A 26,967-nucleotide genomic window follows, 5' to 3' on the forward strand; every position below is an offset into this window, starting at 1 on the left:
GCGGGGCCACCAGAGCGCCACAGAAAGGGTTGCCAGGTCTGACCCAACCTGGCAACCTCGCGCACGAAACCGCGCCAATATCCTGGAATGACACGACGACCTTTCCCTTCAAGGTCTTGCTCACGTTTCTGAGACGTCTGTCGAGTGAAACATTGACTGGCAAGGTCTGGTTTCCTTCACGGCGCCACATCAACGACGAGTCACCGGGAGTGTCCTGATGAGTCATGAACTGTGATGAGTCAGGAGCCGAGGACAGCGGGCCGGACCTCACCAAGATCCGAGCTCATCTTGGATGAGAAGGCGAGAGGGATGCGGCGCCCCATCTCTCACAGACTGGACGTCAGGAGGAGGAACCACCAGCAGCTGCCGTTACCATGGAGACAAGGAGCCTGCCACTGCTGTACGAGGAGGAAACATTTATTGGTGAAGTTCCAACATCACAGTCGAGTGTGTGTGTGTGTGTGTGTGTGTGTGTCCGCCGGTCGGGTCAGGCCCTCGCACACACACATGCATGTCACACACCTGTACAAACACACACTCAGACACACTCTCGGTGCAGATACAAAAGTGAAATACAAGTACAAAGAAAGCACGATAGAAAGGTTTTTCTTGACTTTTAGAAACTCTATTTTCTCTAAAAAGACGACGCTTCTTCTCTAAAATGATGAAAATGACTGGTTCATGTACATTTCCAGGATCTTCCCGCTCAGATGGAGGCCGACTGGCTCCAGTCCTCCACACGCCTTCCACTGCACTCCAGTCAACACCTCAGAGAGCGAGTCTCAGTCGCTCCCTCCACCGAACCTCGACTGCTGTCCGACATGTTCCCTCACAAAAGCAGCGGCGGCGTGCGGGGCTACGGCGCGAGTTCCTCCCCCATTTCTGACCCTGGAGAAGCACAACCCACCTCGGGCCCACGCGTCCGGAGAGTTGCCACAGACCTGCGTCGTCACACCAGCCCTGTGCTGATGAGCTTTGACTCATGTCGCTTTTCATGCCTGACTCCTGTGATGACAACGCTTTTGATTTGCAAGAACATGGATGTTTCTGGCCAAAACTGCCGCTGGATTTCAAGTGGTTGAACTAGCAAAACGGACCCACTGAAGGTCAACTCCATCTGGACTTCCTCTGCGTGCGCAAATGTCCCTGATGACATGCAGCGAGTGGTTCTTCACCTCGGTATCGCTGTTCCCCCATGTATCCAGCAGGGGGAGCAGCCCAGAGTCAGAGCTCCAGAGCCACATGGCTTTGACTGTGGCGTCAGTGTTGATCCTGTAGCTCTGGCACAACAGAGGAAACGGAGGCAGCGTTGTAGGAGGCGCTGGTCGGTGAGGCCCTGAGATACAGGGCCACTGGGGGGCGGAGAGTTTCCGCCATTCTTCTGTCTTCTTCCTGTCTCACTAGAGCTAGGTGTCGGGGAGCAACACTGCCCCCCATGGCTTGCACTGGTACTGCTGCCTAAGCTTTGTGGAAACATGCTGAGATACAGAGGGAATGAAGGCGGAGCAGGGACAGGACTCTACGTCCGTTGATGATAAATGGGCCTGGGCCTCCCCACACTGCTGAGCACTTCTTCCTCATACCGAGCCTCCAGTGAAGGCAACAGACACTCAGTTTCAGCCTCTCAGAGTCGCTGCGGGACATTTGTTTCAAGTCTTTACGTGGACCGAGGGTGACGACGTGGTCATGCTAGGGCGCAAAGTTAGCACTCCACAACCTTACGACACCTGTCTATAGCTGCGCTGACCACACTCGAAGGGGGCAGTGTTCGTCAGCGGCGTCAGGTTTCCCACTCGCAGCTAACCTTGCTATGAAGCTAGCCGCCGCCGCCGCCTTGTCAACACACCGTGTGCTTGTTCTCCGTCACCACAGTTGGATTTCATCTCAGCTGCCTGACGGTGTGCCTCGCCCCCTGCTGGCCGCAACTCGGCACGACTATTGATGATGGAGGATGGGATGGAAAGCGGCGAGTGAGTGTTGACCTGTGGCCGGCCAGGTGCCGTGGCTGCTCGCAGGTCACTGACAGCCTGTGACTCTGATGAAGGTTCCAGGTTAATCCACAGGCGTCTGGTCGTGCCGACCGATGGGACTCGCTTCAGTCCGAAACCCGTCGGCTCGGTCATGCCGTCCACCTGCTGGACACGGCGTGGATTCAACAGAAAGGATCAAAGCAGCGGGCTCCGGCTCCCCCTGCTCGTCCCAAACAACGTGGAGAAACAAAACAGATGTGGTGGTGTGCAGCGCCTCCTGCAGACACAGGCCGTGAGGTGAAGCCCAACTCTCCGTGTGGACGCTCGCCACCACGTGCTACACACGAGTCCGAGTTGAGGAAACTCAGCACCAAGTTTTGAAGTCCAGGAAGGCCAGATCTGCTGAGCAGGCACAGCACCCTCGCCAGGGGGCGCCGCAGGTTAGGCTCTCCTCTCGTGGCCCTCACTCACACCTGGGGGTGGTGGGGCTCGGTGTGCGGAGGAGGGGGGTGCAGGAGTGTTACCAGTTCATCATGGAGCTTCTGTTCAGGGTCATGAAGAAGACCTGGCTGCTGCCGCCGGAGCGGACCGAGGCGAAGAAGACCTGCCAACACAAACGAGGGAGTCACGCCGCAGAGCCAAGCCTTCACACGCCAGCAGCCCCTGCTGCCACTCTCTGGATGGCACAGCCTGAAGAGCTGCCCTCAGTCCAACCTGTCAGCAGGTGACTGGTCCACAGGTACTGACCGTTCGCATGCATTTACATTCAAGACTATATGGCCGAGATAAGGGTGCGTGTGTGTGTGTGTGTGCTGATGTGAAGCGTGAAGGGGGGTGTGGGGTGTTAAGGGGGATGTGGGGGTCACCTTGTCGTTCCTCTCCGACAGGAACTTGAGCCTCTGCGCTCGCTTGTGCATGAAGACTCCGTCCAGGTGTCCCGTCTCCACTGAGCGTATCTCGATGGCCTTCTCTCCCCAGCCCATGATCTGGTTGGAGTGGATGTAGGCTGCACACACACACACGCACTGCATCAGCACGCAGACGGAGGCGGCCGGCGCCCAGAGGTCAGAGGTCAGCGTACCAACAGAGGTGGGCATCTCGCCCCACTGCAGCACCACGTCTTTGGTGATGCGTCCGTACGTGTTGACGTAGACGCCCTCGTCCTCGTAGCACAGCAGCATCTCCATCCCGTCCGTCTTGGGCAGCACCACGATGGCGTGCGGGGTCACCTGACCCTGGATCTGAGGACAGCACAGCGGCCGTCACCACGCTGTCGCTCCACCTGCACAGTGGGTCGCGCTTACGTGCGAGGGGATGTAGATGTCGTACGGGTTCCCAGAGTCCACGTCGATGACGTGGAAGCCTGCGCTGGAGCCGTAGATGACCTTTAACCTCTGGCCCTCCTCCACGGTCAGGTCCACCAGCAGGGGGCGATGCTGCAGCTCAGTGAAGGACTGAGGAGAAGAGCCAGGGTGAGAGGCCCGCCCCCACACCTCCACACTGGCGGGCTCACCTTGAAGGCCATGAACTTGTGGTAGGGTTTGGGCGCCCAGGCGTAGATCTCCACCGCGCTCTTCAGGGCGATGACCAGGAACTTGATCCTCTCGTACTTGACTGCAGCACACGTCAGAGCAGCTCAGAGGCAGCACTCAGCCAGCGCTGCAGCGAAGGTGGCGCCCCCTGTCTTACCAACTTTGTAGTGCACGCAGCCCTCCAGCTCGCCCACTGTGATCCAGCCCTGCTTCTTCTCCACCTCAGGGTCGTTGTGGAGGATCCGGTTCCTCAGCCAGGACAGGTAGTAGACCCGCAGCTTGTTCTTCTTCCCTGAGCACAGGAGAGGCCGTCACCACGGAGACCGTGCCGGAGACCAGGAGCCGTCTCACCTGAGATGGTCACCAGGACGTTCAGACCCTCCAGGACGTCCATCTGCTGGAAGCGACGGCGATTGATCAGGTTGTAGACTTTCCCCTGACCACTGCGGTCCAGCAGCATCAGGCCGTTCTCGGTGCCCACCAGCAGGTTCACACCTGGACAGAGGCGCCGTCACCACCACCATCATCATCTTCATCATCGCTGCCATCTTCATCGCCTCACCCCACAGCGCGGCACACAGGATCTCAGAGTTGAAGCGTTTCTTGTACTTCCGGATCTCGGGCGTGTCGCTGTGCGGCCTGATGTTGGTGGGATTGACGTTGACCACCGAGATCTTCCGGGCTTCGCTGAGCCGCGCCTGCTCCTGCTCCTGCTTCATCAGCTCGTCTGCAAACAGAGCTGGAGGCACCGACACGCCGGACGTGAGCCGGGGTGGGTTGAGGGGGCGAGGGGGGGCTCAGACCTGAGGCCGAGATGTTGTCGTCCTCGTCTTCGGTCGGCGACGTGCCGTAAACTCTGGGGTCCACGAACGGCGTGAAGGAAGCCTTGGTGCCGCTGCCTCCCATCCCATACTGTCAATCAAACACAGCCGCTGGTCAGATTGGACCGGCCCTCCACACCGCGGTGCCGCGGCAGAGCGCCAAGCTCCGCAGGTCTGGCTCAGGACCTGAGCACCATCCAGACACCCGAGGCACTGAGGAGGGGCGGCGCCTAGACTGTGGCCCCGCCCTCCTGCTGCAGCAGGTCGGGCAGACTTTGCCGTCCTGAAGAAGCTGTTGCTGGCGGCTGGTTGCTCGCCCAATTTCTGGGAACACAGCGAGGGGGCGGAGCCCCTGAGCAGCGGCGTGGTCACATGACACGCTGCAGTTTCTGGAGTGTATCCTGTGCCTGAGACAGAATGACGGGAGTCACTTGACATCTCTCACCTCGCGCATCATTAGCGTGCCGTCCTGCGAGCTGTCAGCGTGCGCCTCGTTGTGCCCGCCCCCGAGACTCTCGCCGCCGCCCTGTCCGGCCGCAGGCCTGCAACACAAACGCTCCGATGACCAGCCAATCACAGCGCGGCGCGGCGTGACACTGCAGACACTGACATGATCCGTGGGATGTCGCTGACCGCCACCGTGCCGTCGTTGGCTCCGCCTTCGCACTCCTCGTCCTCGCTGCTGTGGGACTCCTCGCTGGAGGACGAGTAGTCTGTCACCTTGACCGGCGGCCGGCTGCTCTCCTCTCCTTGCCGCAGTTCCCGCAGCTCCTTGGCCAGAGCGGTCAGGTCCTGTGGGGGGGGGCACAGAGGTGTAAGCCGTGGCAGTGGGAATGGAAGCAATAACCTTGCTCAACCATCAGGAACAACAGGGCCAGTGCTCCTGCCCTGACCTTCTGGCAGTCGTGTCACGGCGGCGGTGACACGGTGGAGACTGGCACCTGCACGACACGTCCGTCGCTGGGATTCCAGAGGTGCGTTTCAGAGACGCCACCTCTGATGAATGGACCTCTGAAGTGAGTGATTCAACACCACGCTAGCAAGTCCCTGCGCTCACCTTTGACCTTGCCTTCGCCTGGAGCCGGCGTCATGACCATCACTGACTTCTCAAAATGGACTCATGTGATAAGCGCTGAGACTCAGACCAGCAACCATTCACAGGAGGAGTCTGGGCTTGTGGGCAGCAGGCAGGTGCGGGGCAGTGGGGGCACCAGAGAGGTGGACAGGAAGTGGGCAGGAAGTGGACAAGAAGTGGACAGGAAGTGGACAGGAAGTGGGCAAGAAGTGGGCAGGAAGTGGACAGGAAGTGGGCAGGAAGTGGGCAAGAAGTGGGCAGGAAGTGGACAGGAAGTGGGCAGGAAGTGGGCAAGAAGTGGACAGGAAGTGGGCAGGAAGTGGACAGGAAGTGGGCAAGAAGTGGGCAGGAAGTGGGCAGGAAGTGGACAGGAAGTGGGCAAGAAGTGGACAGGAAGTGGGCAGGAAGTGGGCAGGAAGTGGGCAGGAAGTGGGCAGGAAGTGGACAGGAAGTGGGCAAGAAGTGGGCAGGAAGTGGACAGGAAGTGGGCAGGACGTGGGCAGGAAGTGGACAAGAAGTGGACAGGAAGTGTCACTAACCTCATCTATGGCTTTTTTATATATATATATAACTGTCGTGATAAGGGAGGGAAGAAAAAGAACACACCCTGTGTGTGTGTGTACGTCTGGTTGATCCTCACTTGTGGGGACCAATCTTTGACAAAACACGTCCTTGTGAGAACCCTCAATTTGAGGGTTCAAACTTCAAACTAACGTGATTCTAACTGGGTCCGGGTCTGGTCCAGAGCCATGTGTTCAGGGGGAGAGGATGGGGGAGGGTCCCCACGAGGACAGTTAAACCAACGTGTGTGTGCTGCCTCACCGCAGGTCGACTCGGGCGAGAAACATCTCGAGCTTCGTCTTTGGTGTCGTGTGGAAGCGAAGCGTCAGTCGTGGCTCCAGCGTTGCCTGTCAACAAGCGAACACAGGTGTTTCTCGTGGTGGCTCTCGGTCACATGACCTCTGTGATGCGTGCGAGAGGGAGCACCTCGCTCGTTGGAGCCGCCCTGAGAACTCGGGGTGCTGGAGCTGGACGAGCTGCCGCTGCTGGTCCTCTTCAGAGGAGCGTCCACGGACAAGTCGGTCCTCCTCAGGTCAGGGTTGCTACGGCAGACGCCCTCCGTCAGCGGCGTGCGAGCGAGCGAGAGCGCCCGCCTGAGCGACCTACCTGGCTCGGATCAGGTGCCCTCCAGCTCTGGGCCCCAGTCCCGGTCCATTTCCGGGCGAGTTCTTCCGCACCAGAGCAGGAGAGATGGAGGTGGTTCTTTGAGGGACCTGTCAATCACAGCACCAGTCAGAGGTGGGCGGGGGCACGCAGCTCAGACAGGAAGTGGAGGCGAGTCATGTGACGTGTCCACACACACAGGCACGGACACACATGCAGTGACCTTGGGCGGCACGTCATCCTCCTGCCGCAACCAGGAGCTGCGGTCCAGCTTGTCCAGAGGGGGTGCCAAGCGGGTGAGGGGAGGGGCGGGAGGGGTGTCAGAGGTGGGGTCAGAGTTCTGCCGGGGCATGGGGGGCCGGGAGGGGGGGGTCGTCACACCGTGAGGGTCGTACAGAGACTGGGAGCCAGACAGACCGTGAGTCTTCACCTGCACCAGGTGGGCCATCTACACACACAGGCAGGGGTCAGCGACGCTCCGGGCTCTCAGCACACACACACACACACACACACACACACACACACACACCTGGGGCTCCACGGGGCGGTGCATGGGCGGGGTCCGCGCCTGTTGAATCCCACCGCTGCTGAAGGACTCGGAGCGAGGCGGCAGCGCTGGGTCCGAGATCCGGTTGGAGACTTTGTGCTGTGACACGACAAACGCAGGCGTGAGCTTCAGGTCATGTGACTCACCGCAACGCGGCTGAAGAGAGAGGGAGAGGGAGTCCCAGAGCCAAGCAGAGTCAGGGGCAGGTCAGCGAGCCAGAGGGGGTGTTAGCGGAGCCGCGGGAGCCGCGAGACGCCCGAAAGACCAGACCCAGAAATGGTTAGTGACCCCGACGCCGTCTCCACCCACTGACCGCACGTCCAGGACTCCGCCCCCGGGAGTCCGGGCTGCGGCGGGGACTGCCACCCTGAGACCTCCTCCCTGGGCTGCGGCGAGGGCGGGACGCCGGCTCCGGCACGCAGGTGATCCGGATCCTGGGCAGGTGCAGGTGGTCCCTGGAGGGGCTGACGTGGGCAGGGAAGGAGGGGGGGCGGGGCCGAGCGGGTTTGTACCCAGGCAGCAGGAGCAGGTTGTCCAGGGCGGGGTCCCGCACCTGCCGGAAGGAGTGGTATTTCTTTGGGGGGACGCGCGGAGAGTTGCTCTGAGCGCGGCGCATCACCTGCAGGGTGGATTGGGAATTACACCAGGCTACCACAGCGGGGCGGAGGGTCAGAGGTCACATGGTACAAGCTGAATCCAAACCTGCCGGTGAAAACAGCTTTAGTCGAGCCGGTTCCGAGCCGTCGGCTGCAGCAGTGACAGGAGCACCAGCGGCAGCACCAGGTGTACCAGCGACCCCGGCACTGGGAGGAGCAGCACCAGTCTGGCGGTCACACCAGCGGAGCCCCTGATATTTGGGCTGGCTGCTCGCCCATGCATGTGATGGTACCAACACGTGGTGGTCGCACCTCAGGAGGAGCAGGCTTGCAGCTTGAGGGCGTCATGGCCGCCCTGCTGGCTCCACAGCAGGACGCCCTCAGTGTGAGTGGCTCCTGCTGCTGCACACGATGGAGATGCTCAGCGTCTCCACGCAAAGTCTCGACACCTAGCTCGTAGTCAGGTGAAGAATCCGGATAAAAATCTGCATTTTAATGATGAGTCAGGGTCAGCGGAGTCAAACAGCTGCCCAGGAGACTCCTGCATCTGAGAGTGTTACCGTGGCAACAGCTGCTGAGTTCATCTCTGTTGACCATGACTTGATGTTTGTCTTTATAGAAAGCTGTGTGGCACAAGGAGGTGTTTGTGGCTTGTGTTTGTACAAAGCAAAGTTGCCGAGTCAGTGGTTGACATGGCGTGTCTGGAGGGGCGGGGTTATGGGCTGGGGGCGGGGCTTTGGTGTCATGCTCCTGGCTCAAAGGCTGCTGGAGGTACAAGTGAAGGTACTGCGAGTACTGACGCCACCTGTGGTTGTACTCCTTGTTCAGTGGGCGTGTCCCAGCTAGCCAGGAGAGCCTACCTCTTGGGCCCAGGCCGGCTTGTCGTTGGTCCCGGGCGCCTGGTCCTTGTAGTGGTAGAGCTGCTTCTTGTCCAGCGGGGGGCGCTGCGGCTCCTGCTGCTGCTGCTGCAGGGACACCAGGTAGGCTCGCTCCTGCTGCAGCTGCCTCTGCAGACGCTCGGCCTGCCGCTGCTCCTCGATCTGCTTCCTCTTGTACTCCTGAGGGTCACACACACACACGCCGTCAGCCACGCCGCTCCCGTCTGCTCCCACACATCCACACGCTTCCATCGACTGGAGCCGTCTGAGCGCTGACTCGGCCGACAGCCGTTGCCATGGTGACATGCCGCGGCGGTTACCAGCAGAAGAGCCTGCTCCTGCAGGAGCTGCTGCTGCAGGATCTCCAGCTGCCTCTGCTCCTCCTCCAGCTGCCGGCGGATGTACTCCTGACCAATCAGCAGGTGGACACCCAGAGAAGCAGCCAATCAGAGCGTAGCCACGCAGCGAGAGAGAGAAGAGAAGGAGGAAGAGCGGCAGATCAAACAGCAGAGAGGAGCCCAGGAAGACAGTGGTGCAGCGCGCCAGCTTGACAGAGCCGCTCACAGCTCAGGTGACCTCCTACCTGCTCTCGCTCGGCGTGGCGCCGCTCCTCCTCCCTTCTCATCTGCTCCATCTCCTCGTATCTCCTCCTCTGCTCCCGCTCCTGCTGCTTCCTCAGCTCCCGCTCCCGACGCTGTTGCTGTGACAACAGCAGAGCCTCAGACAGGGACTTGCTCCTTATGGGGACCCCACAAGTCCAAGCCTCAATGAGAGGGTGACACCGGCTGGGGAAAGGGTGATGGCCAGGAGAGGTCCCCACAAGGAGAGAGAGACAGAGGCGTGTGTGTGTGTGTGAGCGCAGCTACCTCCTCCAAGCGTCTCCTCTGCTCCTTCTGCTCCTCGATGCGCTTCTGTCTCTCGGCCAGCAGCTGGCGCTTGTGCTCCTCGTTCTGCTGCTGCTCCAGCTGCTGCCGCCGGATCAGCTCCGACCTCTCTTTGTTGGCCAGCTGGAGGCGCAAGAAGTCCCGGCGCAGCGTGGACTCACCCGGAATGTTGATGATGGAACTGAGGAAGAGCCCAGAGACTGTAGTACTGCTGCTGAGACTGTAGTACTGCTGCTGAGACTGTAGTACTGCTGAGACTGTAGTACTGCTTCTGAGACTGTAGTGCTGCTGCTGAGACTGTAGTACTGCTACTGAGACTGTAGTACTGCTGAGACTGTAGTACTGCTGAGACTGTAGTGCTGCTGCTGAGACTGTAGTACTGCTGAGACTGTAGTGCTGCTACTGAGACTGTAGTACTGCTGAGACTGTAGTACTGCTGAGACTGTAGTGCTGCTACTGAGACTGTAGTACTGCTGAGACTGTAGTACTGCTGAGACTGTAGTACTGCTACTGAGACTGTAGTGCTGCTGAGACTGTAGTACTGCTGCTGAGACTGTAGTACTGCTGAGACTGTAGTACTGCTGAGACTGTAGTACTGCTTCTGAGACTGTAGTACTGCTGAGACTGTAGTACTGCTGCTGAGACTGTAGTACTGCTGAGACTGTAGTACTGCTGCTGAGACGGTAGTACTGCTGCTGAGACTGTAGTGCTGCTGAGACTGTAGTACTGCTGCTGAGACTGTAGTACTGCTGAGACTGTAGTGCTGCTGCTGAGACTGTAGTACTGCTACTGAGACTGTAGTGCTGCTGAGACTGTAGTACTGCTGCTGAGACTGTAGTGCTGCTGCTGAGAATGTAGTGCTGCTGAGACTGTAGTACTGCTGAGACTGTAGTGCTGCTTCTGAGACTGTAGTACTGCTGCTGAGACTGTAGTGATGCTGCTGAGACTGTAGTACTGCTGCTGAGACTGTAGTGCTGCTGAGACTGTAGTGCTGCTGCTGAGACTGTAGTACTGCTGCTGAGACTGTAGTACTGCTGAGACTGTAGTGCTGCTGCTGAGACTGTAGTACTGCTGCTGAGACTGTAGTGCTGCTGCTGAGACTGTAGTACTGCTACTGAGACTGTAGTACTGCTGAGACTGTAGTACTGCTGAGACTGTAGTACTGCTGAGACTGTAGTACTGCTTCTGAGACTGTAGTGCTGCTGCTGAGACTGTAGTACTGCTACTGAGACTGTAGTACTGCTGAGACTGTAGTGCTGCTACTGAGACTGTAGTACTGCTGAGACTGTAGTACTGCTGAGACTGTAGTGCTGCTACTGAGACTGTAGTACTGCTGAGACTGTAGTACTGCTGAGACTGTAGTACTGCTACTGAGACTGTAGTGCTGCTGAGACTGTAGTACTGCTGCTGAGACTGTAGTACTGCTGAGACTGTAGTACTGCTGAGACTGTAGTACTGCTTCTGAGACTGTAGTACTGCTGAGACTGTAGTACTGCTGCTGAGACTGTAGTACTGCTGAGACTGTAGTACTGCTTCTGAGACTGTAGTACTGCTGCTGAGACGGTAGTACTGCTGCTGAGACTGTAGTGCTGCTGAGACTGTAGTACTGCTGCTGAGACTGTAGTACTGCTGAGACTGTAGTGCTGCTGCTGAGACTGTAGTACTGCTACTGAGACTGTTGTGCTGCTGAGACTGTAGTACTGCTGCTGAGACTGTAGTGCTGCTGCTGAGAATGTAGTGCTGCTGAGACTGTAGTACTGCTGAGACTGTAGTGCTGCTTCTGAGACTGTAGTACTGCTGCTGAGACTGTAGTGCTGCTGCTGAGACTGTAGTACTGCTGCTGAGACTGTAGTGCTGCTGAGACTGTAGTGCTGCTGCTGAGACTGTAGTACTGCTGCTGAGACTGTAGTACTGCTGAGACTGTAGTGCTGCTGCTGAGACTGTAGTACTGCTGCTGAGACTGTAGTGCTGCTGAGACTGTAGTGCTGCTGCTGAGACTGTAGTACTGCTGAGACTGTAGTGCTGCTGCTGAGACTGTAGTACTGCTGCTGAGACTGTAGTACTGCTGCTGAGACTGTAGTGCTGCTGCTGAGAATGTAGTGCTGCTGAGACTGTAGTGCTGCTGAGACTGTAGTACTGCTGCTGAGACTGTAGTACTGCTGCTGAGACTGTAGTGCTGCTGAGACTGTAGTACTGCTGAGACTGTAGTACTGCTGCTGAGAATGTAGTGCTGCTGAGACTGTAGTACTGCTGAGACTGTAGTACTGCTGCTGAGAATGTAGTGCTGCTGCTGAGACTGTAGTACTGCTGAGACTGTAGTACTGCTGCTGAGAATGTAGTGCTGCTGCTGAGACTGTAGTACTGCTGAGACTGTAGTGCTGCTACTGAGACTGTAGTACTGCTGAGACTGTAGTACTGCTGCTGAGACTGTAGTGCTGCTGCTGAGACTGTAGTACTGCTGCTGAGACTGTAGTGCTGCTGCTGAGACTGTAGTGCTGCTGCTGAGACTGTAGTACTGCTGAGACTGTAGTGCTGCTGAGACTGTAGTACTGCTGCTGAGACTGTAGTACTGCTGCTGAGACTGTAGTACTGCTGCTGAGACTGTAGTGCTGCTGCTGAGACTGTAGTGCTGCTGCTGAGACTGTAGTACTGCTGAGACTGTAGTGCTGCTGAGACTGTAGTACTGCTGCTGAGACTGTAGTGCTGCTGCTGAGACTGTAGTACTGCTGAGACTGTAGTGCTGCTACTGAGACTGTAGTACTGCTGCTGAGACTGTAGTACTGCTGAGACTGTAGTACTGCTTCTGAGACTGTAGTGCTGCTGCTGAGACTGTAGTACTGCTACTGAGACTGTAGTACTGCTGAGACTGTAGTACTGCTGAGACTGTAGTGCTGCTGCTGAGACTGTAGTACTGCTGAGACTGTAGTGCTGCTACTGAGACTGTAGTACTGCTGAGACTGTAGTACTGCTGAGACTGTAGTGCTGCTACTGAGACTGTAGTACTGCTGAGACTGTAGTACTGCTGAGACTGTAGTACTGCTACTGAGACTGTAGTGCTGCTGAGACTGTAGTACTGCTGCTGAGACTGTAGTACTGCTGAGACTGTAGTACTGCTTCTGAGACTGTAGTACTGCTGAGACTGTAGTACTGCTGCTGAGACTGTAGTACTGCTGAGACTGTAGTACTGCTTCTGAGACTGTAGTACTGCTGCTGAGACGGTAGTACTGCTGCTGAGACTGTAGTGCTGCTGAGACTGTAGTACTGCTGCTGAGACTGTAGTACTGCTGAGACTGTAGTGCTGCTGCTGAGACTGTAGTACTGCTGCTGAGACTGTAGTACTGCTGAGACTGTAGTACTGCTTCTGAGACTGTAGTGCTGCTGCTGAGACTGTAGTACTGCTGAGACTGTAGTACTGCTACTGAGACTGTAGTGCTGCTGAGACTGTAGTACTGCTGCTGAGACTGTAGTGCTGCTGCTGAGAATGTAGTGCTGCTGAGACTGTAGTACTGCTGAGACTGTAGTGCTGCTGAGACTGTAGTACTGCTGCTGAGACTGTAGTGCTGCTGCTGAGAATGTAGTGCTGCTGAGACTGTAGTACTGCTGAGACTGTAGTACTGCTGAGACTGTAGTACTGCTGAGACTGTAGTGCTGCTGAGACTGTAGTACTGCTGCTGAGACTGTAGTACTGCTGAGACTGTAGTGCTGCTTCTGAGACTGTAGTACTGCTGCTGAGACTGTAGTGCTGCTGCTGAGACTGTAGTACTGCTGCTGAGACTGTAGTGCTGCTGAGACTGTAGTGCTGCTGCTGAGACTGTAGTACTGCTGAGACTGTAGTGCTGCTGCTGAGACTGTAGTACTGCTGCTGAGACTGTAGTGCTGCTGAGACTGTAGTGCTGCTGCTGAGACTGTAGTACTGCTGAGACTGTAGTGCTGCTGCTGAGACTGTAGTACTGCTGCTGAGACTGTAGTACTGCTGCTGAGACTGTAGTGCTGCTACTGAGACTGTAGTGCTGCTGAGACTGTAGTACTGCTGCTGAGACTGTAGTGCTGCTGCTGAGAATGTAGTGCTGCTGAGACTGTAGTGCTGCTGAGACTGTAGTACTGCTGCTGAGACTGTAGTACTGCTGCTGAGACTGTAGTGCTGCTGAGACTGTAGTACTGCTGAGACTGTAGTACTGCTGCTGAGAATGTAGTGCTGCTGAGACTGTAGTACTGCTGAGACTGTAGTACTGCTGCTGAGAATGTAGTGCTGCTGCTGAGACTGTAGTACTGCTGAGACTGTAGTACTGCTGCTGAGACTGTAGTGCTGCTGAGACTGTAGTACTGCTGAGACTGTAGTACTGCTGCTGAGAATGTAGTGCTGCTGCTGAGACTGTAGTACTGCTGAGACTGTAGTACTGCTGAGACTGTAGTACTGCTTCTGAGACTGTAGTGCTGCTGCTGAGACTGTAGTACTGCTACTGAGACTGTAGTACTGCTGAGACTGTAGTACTGCTGAGACTGTAGTGCTGCTGCTGAGACTGTAGTACTGCTGAGACTGTAGTGCTGCTACTGAGACTGTAGTACTGCTGAGACTGTAGTACTGCTGAGACTGTAGTGCTGCTACTGAGACTGTAGTACTGCTGAGACTGTAGTACTGCTGAGACTGTAGTACTGCTACTGAGACTGTAGTGCTGCTGAGACTGTAGTACTGCTGCTGAGACTGTAGTACTGCTGAGACTGTAGTACTGCTGAGACTGTAGTACTGCTTCTGAGACTGTAGTACTGCTGAGACTGTAGTACTGCTGCTGAGACTGTAGTACTGCTGAGACTGTAGTACTGCTTCTGAGACTGTAGTACTGCTGCTGAGACGGTAGTACTGCTGCTGAGACTGTAGTGCTGCTGAGACTGTAGTACTGCTGCTGAGACTGTAGTACTGCTGAGACTGTAGTGCTGCTGCTGAGACTGTAGTACTGCTACTGAGACTGTAGTGCTGCTGAGACTGTAGTACTGCTGCTGAGACTGTAGTGCTGCTGCTGAGAATGTAGTGCTGCTGAGACTGTAGTACTGCTGAGACTGTAGTGCTGCTTCTGAGACTGTAGTACTGCTGCTGAGACTGTAGTGCTGCTGCTGAGACTGTAGTACTGCTGCTGAGACTGTAGTACTGCTGCTGAGACTGTAGTGCTGCTGCTGAGAATGTAGTGCTGCTGAGACTGTAGTACTGCTGAGACTGTAGTGCTGCTTCTGAGACTGTAGTACTGCTGAGACTGTAGTACTGCTGCTGAGACTGTAGTGCTGCTGCTGAGACTGTAGTACTGCTGCTGAGACTGTAGTGCTGCTGAGACTGTAGTGCTGCTGCTGAGACTGTAGTACTGCTGAGACTGTAGTACTGCTTCTGAGACTGTAGTGCTGCTGCTGAGACTGTAGTACTGCTACTGAGACTGTAGTACTGCTGAGACTGTAGTGCTGCTACTGAGACTGTAGTACTGCTGAGACTGTAGTACTGCTGAGACTGTAGTGCTGCTACTGAGACTGTAGTACTGCTGAGACTGTAGTACTGCTGAGACTGTAGTACTGCTACTGAGACTGTAGTGCTGCTGAGACTGTAGTACTGCTGCTGAGACTGTAGTACTGCTGAGACTGTAGTACTGCTGAGACTGTAGTACTGCTTCTGAGACTGTAGTACTGCTGAGACTGTAGTACTGCTGCTGAGACTGTAGTACTGCTGAGACTGTAGTACTGCTTCTGAGACTGTAGTACTGCTGCTGAGACGGTAGTACTGCTGCTGAGACTGTAGTGCTGCTGAGACTGTAGTACTGCTGCTGAGACTGTAGTACTGCTGAGACTGTAGTGCTGCTGCTGAGACTGTAGTACTGCTACTGAGACTGTAGTGCTGCTGAGACTGTAGTACTGCTGCTGAGACTGTAGTGCTGCTGCTGAGAATGTAGTGCTGCTGAGACTGTAGTACTGCTGAGACTGTAGTGCTGCTTCTGAGACTGTAGTACTGCTGCTGAGACTGTAGTGCTGCTGCTGAGACTGTAGTACTGCTGCTGAGACTGTAGTGCTGCTGAGACTGTAGTGCTGCTGCTGAGACTGTAGTACTGCTGCTGAGACTGTAGTACTGCTGAGACTGTAGTGCTGCTGCTGAGACTGTAGTACTGCTGCTGAGACTGTAGTGCTGCTGAGACTGTAGTGCTGCTGCTGAGACTGTAGTACTGCTGAGACTGTAGTGCTGCTGCTGAGACTGTAGTACTGCTGCTGAGACTGTAGTACTGCTGCTGAGACTGTAGTGCTGCTGCTGAGAATGTAGTGCTGCTGAGACTGTAGTGCTGCTGAGACTGTAGTACTGCTGCTGAGACTGTAGTACTGCTGCTGAGACTGTAGTGCTGCTGAGACTGTAGTACTGCTGAGACTGTAGTACTGCTGCTGAGAATGTAGTGCTGCTGAGACTGTAGTACTGCTGCTGAGACTGTAGTACTGCTGAGACTGTAGTACTGCTGCTGAGAATGTAGTGCTGCTGCTGAGACTGTAGTACTGCTGAGACTGTAGTGCTGCTACTGAGACTGTAGTACTGCTGAGACTGTAGTACTGCTGCTGAGACTGTAGTGCTGCTGCTGAGACTGTAGTACTGCTGCTGAGACTGTAGTGCTGCTGCTGAGACTGTAGTGCTGCTGCTGAGACTGTAGTACTGCTGAGACTGTAGTGCTGCTGAGACTGTAGTACTGCTGCTGAGACTGTAGTGCTGCTGCTGAGACTGTAGTGCTGCTGCTGAGACTGTAGTACTGCTGAGACTGTAGTGCTGCTGAGACTGTAGTACTGCTGCTGAGACTGTAGTGCTGCTGCTGAGACTGTAGTACTGCTGAGACTGTAGTGCTGCTACTGAGACTGTAGTACTGCTGCTGAGACTGTAGTACTGCTGAGACTGTAGTACTGCTTCTGAGACTGTAGTGCTGCTGCTGAGACTGTAGTACTGCTACTGAGACTGTAGTACTGCTGAGACTGTAGTACTGCTGAGACTGTAGTGCTGCTGCTGAGACTGTAGTACTGCTGAGACTGTAGTGCTGCTACTGAGACTGTAGTACTGCTGAGACTGTAGTACTGCTGAGACTGTAGTGCTGCTACTGAGACTGTAGTACTGCTGAGACTGTAGTACTGCTGAGACTGTAGTACTGCTACTGAGACTGTAGTGCTGCTGAGACTGTAGTACTGCTGCTGAGACTGTAGTACTGCTGAGACTGTAGTACTGCTTCTGAGACTGTAGTACTGCTGAGACTGTAGTACTGCTGCTGAGACTGTAGTACTGCTGAGACTGTAGTACTGCTTCTGAGACTGTAGTACTGCTGCTGAGACGGTAGTACTGCTGCTGAGACTGTAGTGCTGCTGAGACTGTAGTACTGCTGCTGAGACTGTAGTACTGCTGAGACTGTAGTACTGCTGAGACTGTAGTACTGCTTCTGAGACTGTAGTACTGCTGCTGAGACGGTAGTACTGCTGCTGAGACTGTAGTGCTGCTGAGACTGTAGTACTGCTGCTGAGACTGTAGTACTGCTTCTGAGACTGTAGTACTGCTGCTGAGACGGTAGTACTGCTGCTGAGACTGTAGTGCTGCTGAGACTGTAGTACTGCTGCTGAGACTGTAGTACTGCTGCTGAGACTGTAGTACTGCTGAGACTGTAGTACTGCTTCTGAGACTGTAGTGCTGCTGCTGAGACTGTAGTACTGCTGAGACTGTAGTACTGCTACTGAGACTGTAGTGCTGCTGAGACTGTAGTACTGCTGCTGAGACTGTAGTGCTGCTGCTGAGAATGTAGTGCTGCTGAGACTGTAGTACTGCTGAGACTGTAGTGCTGCTGAGACTGTAGTGCTGCTGCTGAGACTGTAGTACTGCTGCTGAGACTGTAGTACTGCTGAGACTGTAGTGCTGCTTCTGAGACTGTAGTACTGCTGCTGAGACTGTAGTGCTGCTGCTGAGACTGTAGTACTGCTGCTGAGACTGTAGTGCTGCTGAGACTGTAGTGCTGCTGCTGAGACTGTAGTACTGCTGAGACTGTAGTGCTGCTGCTGAGACTGTAGTACTGCTGCTGAGACTGTAGTGCTGCTGAGACTGTAGTGCTGCTGCTGAGACTGTAGTACTGCTGAGACTGTAGTGCTGCTGCTGAGACTGTAGTACTGCTGCTGAGACTGTAGTGCTGCTACTGAGACTGTAGTGCTGCTGAGACTGTAGTACTGCTGCTGAGACTGTAGTGCTGCTGCTGAGAATGTAGTGCTGCTGAGACTGTAGTACTGCTGAGACTGTAGTACTGCTGCTGAGACTGTAGTACTGCTGAGACTGTAGTGCTGCTGCTGAGAATGTAGTGCTGCTGAGACTGTAGTACTGCTGCTGAGACTGTAGTGCTGCTGAGACTGTAGTACTGCTGAGACTGTAGTACTGCTGCTGAGAATGTAGTGCTGCTGAGACTGTAGTACTGCTGAGACTGTAGTACTGCTGCTGAGAATGTAGTGCTGCTGCTGAGACTGTAGTACTGCTGAGACTGTAGTACTGCTGCTGAGACTGTAGTGCTGCTGAGACTGTAGTACTGCTGAGACTGTAGTACTGCTGCTGAGAATGTAGTGCTGCTGCTGAGACTGTAGTACTGCTGAGACTGTAGTGCTGCTACTGAGACTGTAGTACTGCTGCTGAGACTGTAGTACTGCTGCTGAGACTGTAGTGCTGCTGCTGAGACTGTAGTACTGCTGAGACTGTAGTGCTGCTGAGACTGTAGTACTGCTGCTGAGACTGTAGTGCTGCTGCTGAGACTGTAGTACTGCTGAGACTGTAGTACTGTTGAGACTGTAGTGCTGCTGCTGAGACTGTAGTACTGCTGAGACTGTAGTGCTGCTGAGACTGTAGTACTGCTGCTGAGACTGTAGTGCTGCTGCTGAGACTGTAGTACTGCTGAGACTGTAGTACTGCTGAGACTGTAGTGCTGCTGCTGAGACTGTAGTACTGCTGAGACTGTAGTGCTGCTGAGACTGTAGTACTGCTGCTGAGACTGTAGTGCTGCTGCTGAGACTGTAGTACTGCTGAGACTGTAGTACTGTTGAGACTGTAGTGCTGCTGCTGAGACTGTAGTGCTGCTGAGACTGTAGTGCTGCTGCTACTGCTGTCGTACTGTACTGGGTTCTCACCTGGGTTCTCCAATGTCCCGTTCCTCATCCTCCTCTTCACTGCCACTGTACTCGTACTCTGTTTCATCTGAACACACACACACAGAGCTCAGGTCGGACCCTGATGTCCTCAGCAGGTGTGTGTGTGTGAGTGTGTGTGTGTGAGTGTGTGTGTGTGTGTGAGTGTGTGTGTGTGTGTGTGAGTGTGTGTGTGAGTGTGTGTGTGTGTGTGTGTGCGTGAGTGTGTGTGTGAGTGTGTGTGTGTGAGTGTGTGTGTGTGAGTGTGTGTGTGTGTGTGAGTGTGTGTGAGTGTGTGTGTGTGTGTGAGTGTGTGTGTGTGTGAGTGTGTGTGTGAGTGTGTGTGTGTGAGTGTGTGTGTGTGAGTGTGTGTGTGTGTGTGAGTGTGTGTGTGTGTGTGTGTGTGTGTGTGCGTGCGCCAGCCAGCTCACCGCGCTCGCCCCGCCTCTTCTTGGTGCGGTCGATGTGGTCCTTCAGCTGGATCCGGACCTGCCTCTCGTTGGGCAGCTCTCGGATGAAGGGGTGCTTCAGCAGCTGCTCTGTGCTCGGCCTCTGACTGTGACTCTTCACCAGACAGCTGTCGATGAACGACTGAAACTTCTTGGACCTGGACTCACACACACACACACACAGACATCAGGGCTTCACATCTGTCTCTGTCTGTGTGTGTGGATTAGTCTATCTGTTCTTGTGGGGACCTTTTACTGGACCCCACAAATCCAAGCCTCAATTTGAGGATGAAGACGATGAAAATAACTGGGTTCCAAGCTGGTGAAAGGGTGATGGCCAGGAGAGGTCCCCACAAGGATAGTGAGGCAGAAGTGTGTGTGTGTGTGTGTGTGTGTGTGTGTGAATGTGGTGACTGACCATTTCTTGGACTTGAGTCTCGGGGCAGGATTTCGTGGTATCAGGAAGAGAGCTCTCATGGGATGCATGTCACACAGAGCTGAGGAGACAAGGGAGGAAGAAGGCCAGTAGGAAGGAAGGAAGAAAGGAAGGAAGGAAGGGAGGGAGGGAGGGAGGGAGGGAAGAGGGAAGAAGGAGGGAGGGAGGAAGGAAGGAAGGGAGGGAGGGAGGAAGGAAGGAAGAAAGGAAGGACGGAAGAAAGGAAGGAAGGGAGGGAGGAAGGACGGAAGAAAGGAAGGAAGGGAGGAAGGGAGGGAGGGAGGGAGGGAGGAAGGACGGAAGGGAGGGAGGGAGGGAGGAAGGAAGGGAGGGAGGGAGGGAGGGAAAAGGGAAGAAGGAGGGGGGAGGGAAGAGGGAAGAAGGAGGGGGGAGGGAGGAAGGAAGGAAGGGAGGGAGGGAGGAAGGACGGAAGAAAGGGAGGAAGGGAGGGAGGGAGGAAGGACGGAAGGACGGAAGGGAGGGAGGGAGGAAGGGAGGGAGGGAGGGAGGAAGGGAGGGAGGGAAGAGGGAAGAAGGAGGGAGGGAGGGAGGAAGGACGGGAGGGAGGAAGGAAGGACGGGAGGGAGGGAGGAAGGAAGGAAGAAAGGAAGGAAGGGAGGGAGGAAGGACGGAAGAAAGGAAGGAAGGGAGGAAGGGAGGGAGGGAGGGAGGGAGGAAGGACGGAAGGGAGGGAGGGAGGGAGGAAGGAAGGGAGGGAGGGAGGGAGGAAGGACGGAAGAAAGGAAGGAAGGGAGGAAGGGAGGGAGGGAGGGAGGGAGGAAGGACGGAAGGGAGGGAGGGAGGGAGGAAGGAAGGGAGGGAGGGAGGGAGGGAAAAGGGAAGAAGGAGGGGGGGAGGGAAGAGGGAAGAAGGAGGGGGGAGGGAGGAAGGACGGAAGAAAGGAAGGAAGGGAGGAAGGGAGGGAGGGAGGGAGGGAGGAAGGACGGAAGGGAGGGAGGGAGGGAGGAAGGAAGGGAGGGAGGGAGGGAGGGAAAAGGGAAGAAGGAGGGGGGGAGGGAAGAGGGAAGAAGGAGGGGGGAGGGAGGAAGGACGGAAGAAAGGAAGGAAGGGAGGAAGGGAGGGAGGGAGGGAGGGAGGAAGGACGGAAGGGAGGGAGGGAGGGAGGAAGGAAGGGAGGGAGGGAGGGAGGGAAAAGGGAAGAAGGAGGGGGGGAGGGAAGAGGGAAGAAGGAGGGGGGAGGGAGGAAGGAAGGAAGGGAGGGAGGGAGGAAGGACGGAAGAAAGGGAGGAAGGGAGGGAGGGAGGAAGGACGGAAGGACGGAAGGGAGGGAGGGAGGGAGGAAGGGAGGGAGGGAGGGAGGAAGGACGGAAGAAAGGAAGGAAGGAAGGGAGGGAGGGAGGAAGGACGGAAGAAAGGAAGGAAGGAAGGGAGGGAGGGAGGAAGGACGGAAGAAAGGAAGGAAGGGAGGGAGGGAAGAGGGAAGAAGGAGGGAGGGAGGGAGGAAGGACGGGAGGGAGGAAGGAAGGAAGAAGGAAGTTGAACATGGGAGAAAGACATAAGAAAAAATGGAAAGAAGAAAAGAAATCATGTGAGAAGGAAGAGAAGAAAGGGAAGGGAGAAACAAGAGCAGGAGAGAGAGAGAGTGTGTGAGCTGCAGCGTGGTCCTCTCAGAGCTCGCCAGGCGTCTCAGACTTACGTGGCGCTCCCTCTGCCATTTCGATGGCTGTGATGCCCAGGGACCAGAGGTCGCTCTGACGGACAGACAGACAGCTTCAGTGAGATGCTGCAGGTCACACACGCGCAGGTGAGACACCTGATGAGGACTTGGGGGGCCTACTTCCTTCAGAGGCTAACAGTTAGCGTGACTAGCTGTGACTGGCTTCAGTCACCTTGAAGTCGTAGGTGGCGTCCGGGTTCTCGTCACAGGCGATGACCTCCGGCGCCATCCAGTACGGCGTCCCAATGAAGGTGTTCCTCCGGCCCACGGTTCGGTCCAGCTGCGCGCTCACACCGAAGTCCACTGCACACACACACACACACACACACACACAGTCACAGCCCACCGCTGGCGTGGTCCGGTCCGGTCCGAGCTCTCACCCAGCTTGACCTCTGCGTTCTCCGTCAGCAGCACGTTCTGGCCCTTGATGTCTCGGTGGATGACCTTGTGCTGGTGCAGGTGGGTCAGACCCTGGAGACAGGCGGCGGGTCAGCGCCACACAAACACTCAGCTCAACTGCTGCAGAGGCCGACTCACCCTCAGGATCTCCCGGCACACGTAGGCGATCCACTCCTCCTTCAGCGAGTTCCCCTTCGTGTTCTTGATCAGGTCTGTGATGGAGCCGGCGCCGCAGAACTCCATCACCAGCTGGACACACAACAGCGGCAGTGAGCGAGCGTGTGCGAGAGGGTGAGAGTGTGAGAGCATGTGGGTGAGAGTGTGTATGACAGAGTGAGGGTGAGAGCGAGAGGCTGAGGGTGTGTGTGAGAGTGAGAGTGTGTGTGAGAGGGTGAGGGTGTGTGAGAGGGTGAGAGGGTGTGTGAGAGGGTGAGAGGGTGTGTGAGAGAGTGAGAGGGTGTGTGTGAGAGGGTGAGAGGGTGTGTGAGAGGGTGTGTGAGAGGGTGAGGGTATGTGAGAGGGTGAGAGGGTGTGTGAGAGGGTGAGAGGGTGTGTGAGAGGGTGTGTGAGAGGGTGTGTGAGAGGGTGTGTGAGAGGGTGAGGGTATGTGAGAGGGTGAGAGGGTGTGTGAGAGGGTGAGAGGGTGTGTGAGAGGGTGTGTGAGAGGGTGAGAGGGTGTGTGAGAGGGTGTGTGAGAGGGTGAGGGTGGGTGAGAGGGTGAGGGTGTGTGAGAGGGTGAGAGGGTGAGGGTGTGTGTGAGAGGGTGAGGGTGAGATTGTGAGTGTGTACCCAGAGCTGGTCGTCCATCCCAGGTGGGTTCTTCTTGATGAAGGCTCCATAGTAAGTGGCGATGTTGCGGTGGTGACTGTACTTCTTCAGCATGTTGATCTCGGCTTTGATCTCCTCCTCCTCATCCTGACACACACACACACAGATGCATACCTCTGTGTGTCTACACTCTGAGTGTGTGTTGTGCACTCCACTGTGCACGAACATGGGCTGAGGTGAGTGGACCTGCAGGCTGGCTATGTGTGTGTGTGCGTGTGTGTGTGTGTCTGTGTAAGTGTGTGTGTGAGTGTGTGTGTCTAAGAGTGTGTGTGTGTGTAAGTGTGTGTGTGCGTGTGTGTGTGTGTCTGTGTAAGTGTGTGTGTGAGTGTGTGTGTCTAAGTGTGTGTGTGTGTAAGTGTGTGTGTGCGTGTGTGTGTGTGTCTGTGTAAGTGTGTGTATGAGTGTGTGTGCGTGTGTGTAAGTGTGTGTGTGCGTGTGAGTGTGTGTGTAAGTGTGTGTGAGTGTGCGTGTGTGTGAGTGTGTGTGTGAGTGTGTGTGTGAGTGTGTGTGTGCGTGCGTGTGAGTGTGAGTGTGTGTGTGTAAGTGTGTAAGTGTGTGTGTGAGTGTGTGTGTGCGTGCGTGTGAGTGTGCGTGCGTGTGAGTGTGTGAGTGTGTGTCAGTGTGTGTGTGTGTGGTGTGTGTGTGTGTGAGTGCGTGTGAGTGTGCGTGTGTGTGTGTAAGTGTGTGTGTGAGTGTGTGTGTGTCTGTGTAAGTGTGTGTGTGAGTGTGTGTGCGTGTGTGTGAGTGTGTGTGTGTAAGTGTGAGTGTGTGTGTGTAAGTGTGTGTGTGCGTGTGAGTGTGTGTGTGTAAGTGTGTGTGTGCGTGTGAGTGTGTGTGTGCGTGTGAGTGTGTGTCTGTGTAAGTGTGTGTGTGAGTGTGTGTGCGTGTGTGTGTGCGTGTGTGTAAGTGTGTGTGTGAGTGTGTGTGTGCGTGCGTGTGAGTGTGCGTGTGTGTGAGTGTGTGTGTAAGTGTGTGTGTGAGTGTGTGTGTGCGTGTGTGTGTGTGAGTGTGTGTGTAAGTGTGTGTGTGAGTGTGTGTGTGAGTGTGTGTGTGTGTGTGTGTGTGTGTGTGTGAGTGTGTGAGTGTGCGTGTGCGTGTGTGTACTCACTCCGGTGACGTCCATGACTTTGATGGCAGCCAGCTGACCAGTTTTGACATGTCGACCCTGGAGGAGAGGAGGAGCGGGGGTCAAGACAGTGAGATGAGGGGCAGCAGGGGGCAGCAGCGAGCGCCACAGGACGCAGCCGTGCACGCGCATCACTTCCTCCTGGTTCCTTAGCAACAACGAGACTGGAGGGAGTGCACCTCCATCAGGGGTGCGATTGGCTCAGAGACGCGAGTCAGCAACGAGTCACCTTCTCATCACCACCAGGAGGCGCCACATTGCACGTGTGACTACAGTAAACAAAACCCAAACAAGCCCAAACAATCACACGCCAAAAGGTCAGAAGTCACGCATGAGCGGCGCAGCTACGAGAGAGAGTCAGCACAGCGGGGGCACTAGAGGGCGCCACTGGGCCTCGGACGGTTCACGGTCCACCACAGGAGGAGGGAACTCGAAGGACTTGACTGTGACCTGACCATGACTAGACGTGGAAGAGTCTTGACATGACGAGTCTCAGCAGACGAGTCAGAGCTGGCGCCTCCAAGCTCAGCTCCCTTCAGCAGCTCAGGTCAGGACCTGGACCCGGACCATGTGACCCTGCTTCTGCTCTGGTATCTGAGGCACCTGACACCATCGTGTGCAGGTCTCAGCTTCAGGTCAAGAGGCGGAGGTCACATGTTCAGAAGGGCTGGGAGAAGCAGGAGGCGCCGCACGCTCAGAGTCAGAGCGGAGCCTCCTGCCTGGCGCCACAGGATGCATCTCAACCGTCCAGCAACGTACCGACGTCGAGCTCTGACTCTGCCCAGCTCATTCCAGTGGAGTCACACCAGTGCTACGGTGACGGAGCAGGACGGGGAAACACACTGTGCTGGTTTGAGAAAGCCAAGCCAGGAAGTTTGACCTCAATATCACGCGCCTTTTCAAAATAAAAGCCAACTGAATATTATTGAACATGGAATTTTCAAAAGGCCTTTCCTTTGAAAAGACACAAGTATTGAGGTCAAAGTTCAGACCAGTGGCACCGTGGTCAACCGCAGGTCAACCTCGCCCACCTATCATTTCCAATAAAAATGGCCATAATTTATCAAGGCTTTTACTTTGAAATGACTCATGAGATGGAGGTCAAACTTGCTGCGTGACCTCCAGGCGAGTTGGCTTTCTTCAACCGACACCATATATTTCCCCGTCCTGATGCCGCTGTCATGACAGGAGCAGCGCTGAGGTCAGCTGACACACACCGGGCTCCTCCCTCACCGGGACCTCAGTGCTTGTTATGGAGCAGGAGGTGTGGTCCTCCACCAGTCGCTGGTCCCCAGCTGACCCAGGGGGTCATGGTGGCTGAGCCCTTCCAGTCCACACGACCCCGCAGCAGCAGCAGCAGCAGCAGCAGCACATTCCTCAGCGCCGCACAAGCCTGGACTCACACGCTCTCACGCAGGAGGAATTCCAGGAGGGAGCTTCAGCATGTGCCTGCTTGTGTGTGTGTGTCACTGAACAAACATGTGTCTGGCTCCTCCTCCAACCGTCTCCGGCCGCCGCGGCGCCTCGGTCCAACTTACCTTGTAGACCTGCCCGTAGGTGCCGTTCCCCACCAGCTCCACCAGCTCGAAGATCCCGGCCGGATCCTGGGAGACACCACAGACACAAGCATGAGCTTCACCGCAGCTGAGGCACCTGGGAGGCTGAAGATCCCAGAGGTCAGGGTTCTCCCTGCTGACCCCAGGGGGTGGAGCCTGTCCCACTTCTGATCACTCAACAGGTGTGTGTGTGTGCGCGCGCGCAGCGGCGCACAGGTGACAGTCGAACCTCCTGTGGAGGACCAGCGCTCTCGCTCAAGGTCGAGACAGAACCTGGACCGATCCAGGCAGGTCCAACCCTCAGGTGGGACCCTGGCCAGGTGAGGCCCCCCTCATCACATGCCGCGCACCCGACCCGTTCAGCCCAGGGCCGCAGCTTCTGTGGTCCAGCTCGTGACCTCTGACCCCAGAGAGCGGAGGGAGGAGGGTGTGAGAGAGGGAGAGAGCTTCCTCGCTCATCCTCTCTGACCTCATTTCTGCCTCCGTGTCACCGGGACGTGGCTCCCACCGCACCCGCAGACCAAGTCCAGACTTGACTGCTGCTCGCAGGTGAAACCAGTTGCGTAAGCAGCGACAAGAAGAGGCTGGAATGTGCCGGGAGACGCGCGCGCGACGTCCAGCGAATTCACAAATGGTCTCTGGAAGCATCGGCGCTCGCTCGCGCACCCGCGCGCACATTCTTCCACTGCTCCCGTTTGTGCCGCCGTCTCGGTCGCGCGCACGCGCACCGGCGCTCGACGCCGCCGTCGCCACAACGTCGCGAAATGGCGGAAGTGAGGTGCCGGAGGGTGCGCGTGCGCGTGAATCCGCTCAACATCTGCCAAGGGCCTCCAGGAGGCCGTCTGGTGCGCGTGCGCGCCCCGCGGCCTTCCCGCGTGCATGCGCGTACACACACCCATGTCCGCCGGATGACGGTGGCGCGTGCGACGAAGGAGACAAGGCGAAGATGCGGGGGGGGTGACACAGGTGCTCCACACAGGCACACGCACGCGCGCAGAGGGTGAGACACCTACCCGGAGCGCAGACAGGTCGATCTCGTCCAGACTCCGTGCGGGGGAGTCGCTCGCCATCGTGCTGTCGGAACAAACGGCGCTCGAGATGGAAGCGTCCTCCACGACCATCGACCGCGAGCTGCGGGCGGCGCTCCTCCGCTGGTCCTCCCACCTGCCCCCCCTACCCCCCGCCGCCCCACCTCCCCCGGTAGAAGCCTGCTGCAGGCGCTGCGTTCACGGCGGAGACTCGGTGCCGAAGCTCAGGCGCTACATGCTGCTCGGCTCGGCGCGACTCATCTCCAGCGGAGACCGGACCGTGGAGACGCCGCGCGCGCGCGCGTGTGTGTGCGCGCGCGGCAGAGAGAGAGAGAGAGCAGCGCGCAGCAGATGCGCGCAGAGACGCACTGGGGCCGCCTGAGCAGCAGGGGGCGTGGTCTAGAGGGGGCGGTGCCTCAAACGGAGACGCCCTCTCAGTCACACACGCACACATACACGCGCAGCTGCAGCCGGATGCGTGCGGCTCTGTCACTGGTGTTTTGTCACCTGCTGGAGGTAAGGACTCGTTCAAGGTCGCTGACGTCACAGCTGGAAGTGCTGCTGACCAGAGGTGGACTCTCCTCAGGTTTAGTTGAGGAACCGCTGAGTCTCACACACCTGAGTGGGCCTCAGGTAGACCTTCCTCCCCCTTCCTCCGACACGCTCTTATTCTGAAACAGGAAGTGGTGTCAGCTTCGATGGAGCTGACGGACAGGTGGGCATGACGCGTCTGTGGCGCCCCCCGGCGGCAGACAGGGGCGCAGCAGCGGGAGGTTTTTTGAGGACAGTCTGTGGTGCGTTCAGGGACACGGTGGCGCAGTGGCAAGGTGCGTTCCTCTCCGCACTCCTGACGTCA

General features: G+C 56.5%; 1 protein-coding gene across 3 annotated transcripts; it reads right to left on the reverse strand.

Moving 5' to 3' along the window:
- Positions 1-401: 401 nt before the first annotated feature.
- Positions 402-26,392, reverse strand: tnikb (TRAF2 and NCK interacting kinase b). 3 transcript variants are annotated; one of them, XM_053858690.1, is made up of 32 exons: positions 26,097-26,389; positions 25,066-25,131; positions 23,510-23,566; positions 22,363-22,488; positions 21,712-21,822; positions 21,555-21,645; positions 21,347-21,477; positions 21,154-21,208; positions 19,479-19,557; positions 19,043-19,218; positions 18,615-18,681; positions 9,450-9,648; positions 9,167-9,283; positions 8,904-8,990; positions 8,566-8,763; positions 7,423-7,728; positions 7,092-7,208; positions 6,786-7,010; positions 6,566-6,672; positions 6,386-6,501; positions 6,221-6,306; positions 4,934-5,115; positions 4,769-4,865; positions 4,306-4,414; positions 4,065-4,241; positions 3,854-3,997; positions 3,660-3,794; positions 3,484-3,584; positions 3,275-3,424; positions 3,052-3,211; positions 2,837-2,976; positions 402-2,574 (listed from the first exon to the last, which is right to left on the reverse strand). In XM_053858690.1, exons 1-32 carry the CDS (start codon positions 26,202-26,204, stop codon positions 2,491-2,493), a joined length of 4,104 nt encoding a protein of 1,367 aa, XP_053714665.1. In that variant the 5' UTR covers positions 26,205-26,389; the 3' UTR covers positions 402-2,490. The 3 variants fall into 3 exon arrangements, 2 of the variants coding, with proteins under 2 accessions (XP_053714665.1, XP_053714666.1); XM_053858691.1 differs by lacking the exon at positions 8,904-8,990; XR_008414112.1 differs by lacking the exons at positions 402-2,574; positions 2,837-2,976; positions 3,052-3,211; ... (7 more) ...; positions 4,934-5,115; positions 6,786-7,010 and having other exon boundaries at positions 6,265-6,306; positions 6,386-6,672; positions 26,097-26,392.
- Positions 26,393-26,967: the final 575 nt, after the last annotated feature.

The sequence above is a fragment of the Synchiropus splendidus genome, chromosome 3 (genome assembly GCF_027744825.2).
Source record: "Synchiropus splendidus isolate RoL2022-P1 chromosome 3, RoL_Sspl_1.0, whole genome shotgun sequence".
Taxonomy (NCBI): domain Eukaryota; kingdom Metazoa; phylum Chordata; class Actinopteri; order Syngnathiformes; family Callionymidae; genus Synchiropus; species Synchiropus splendidus.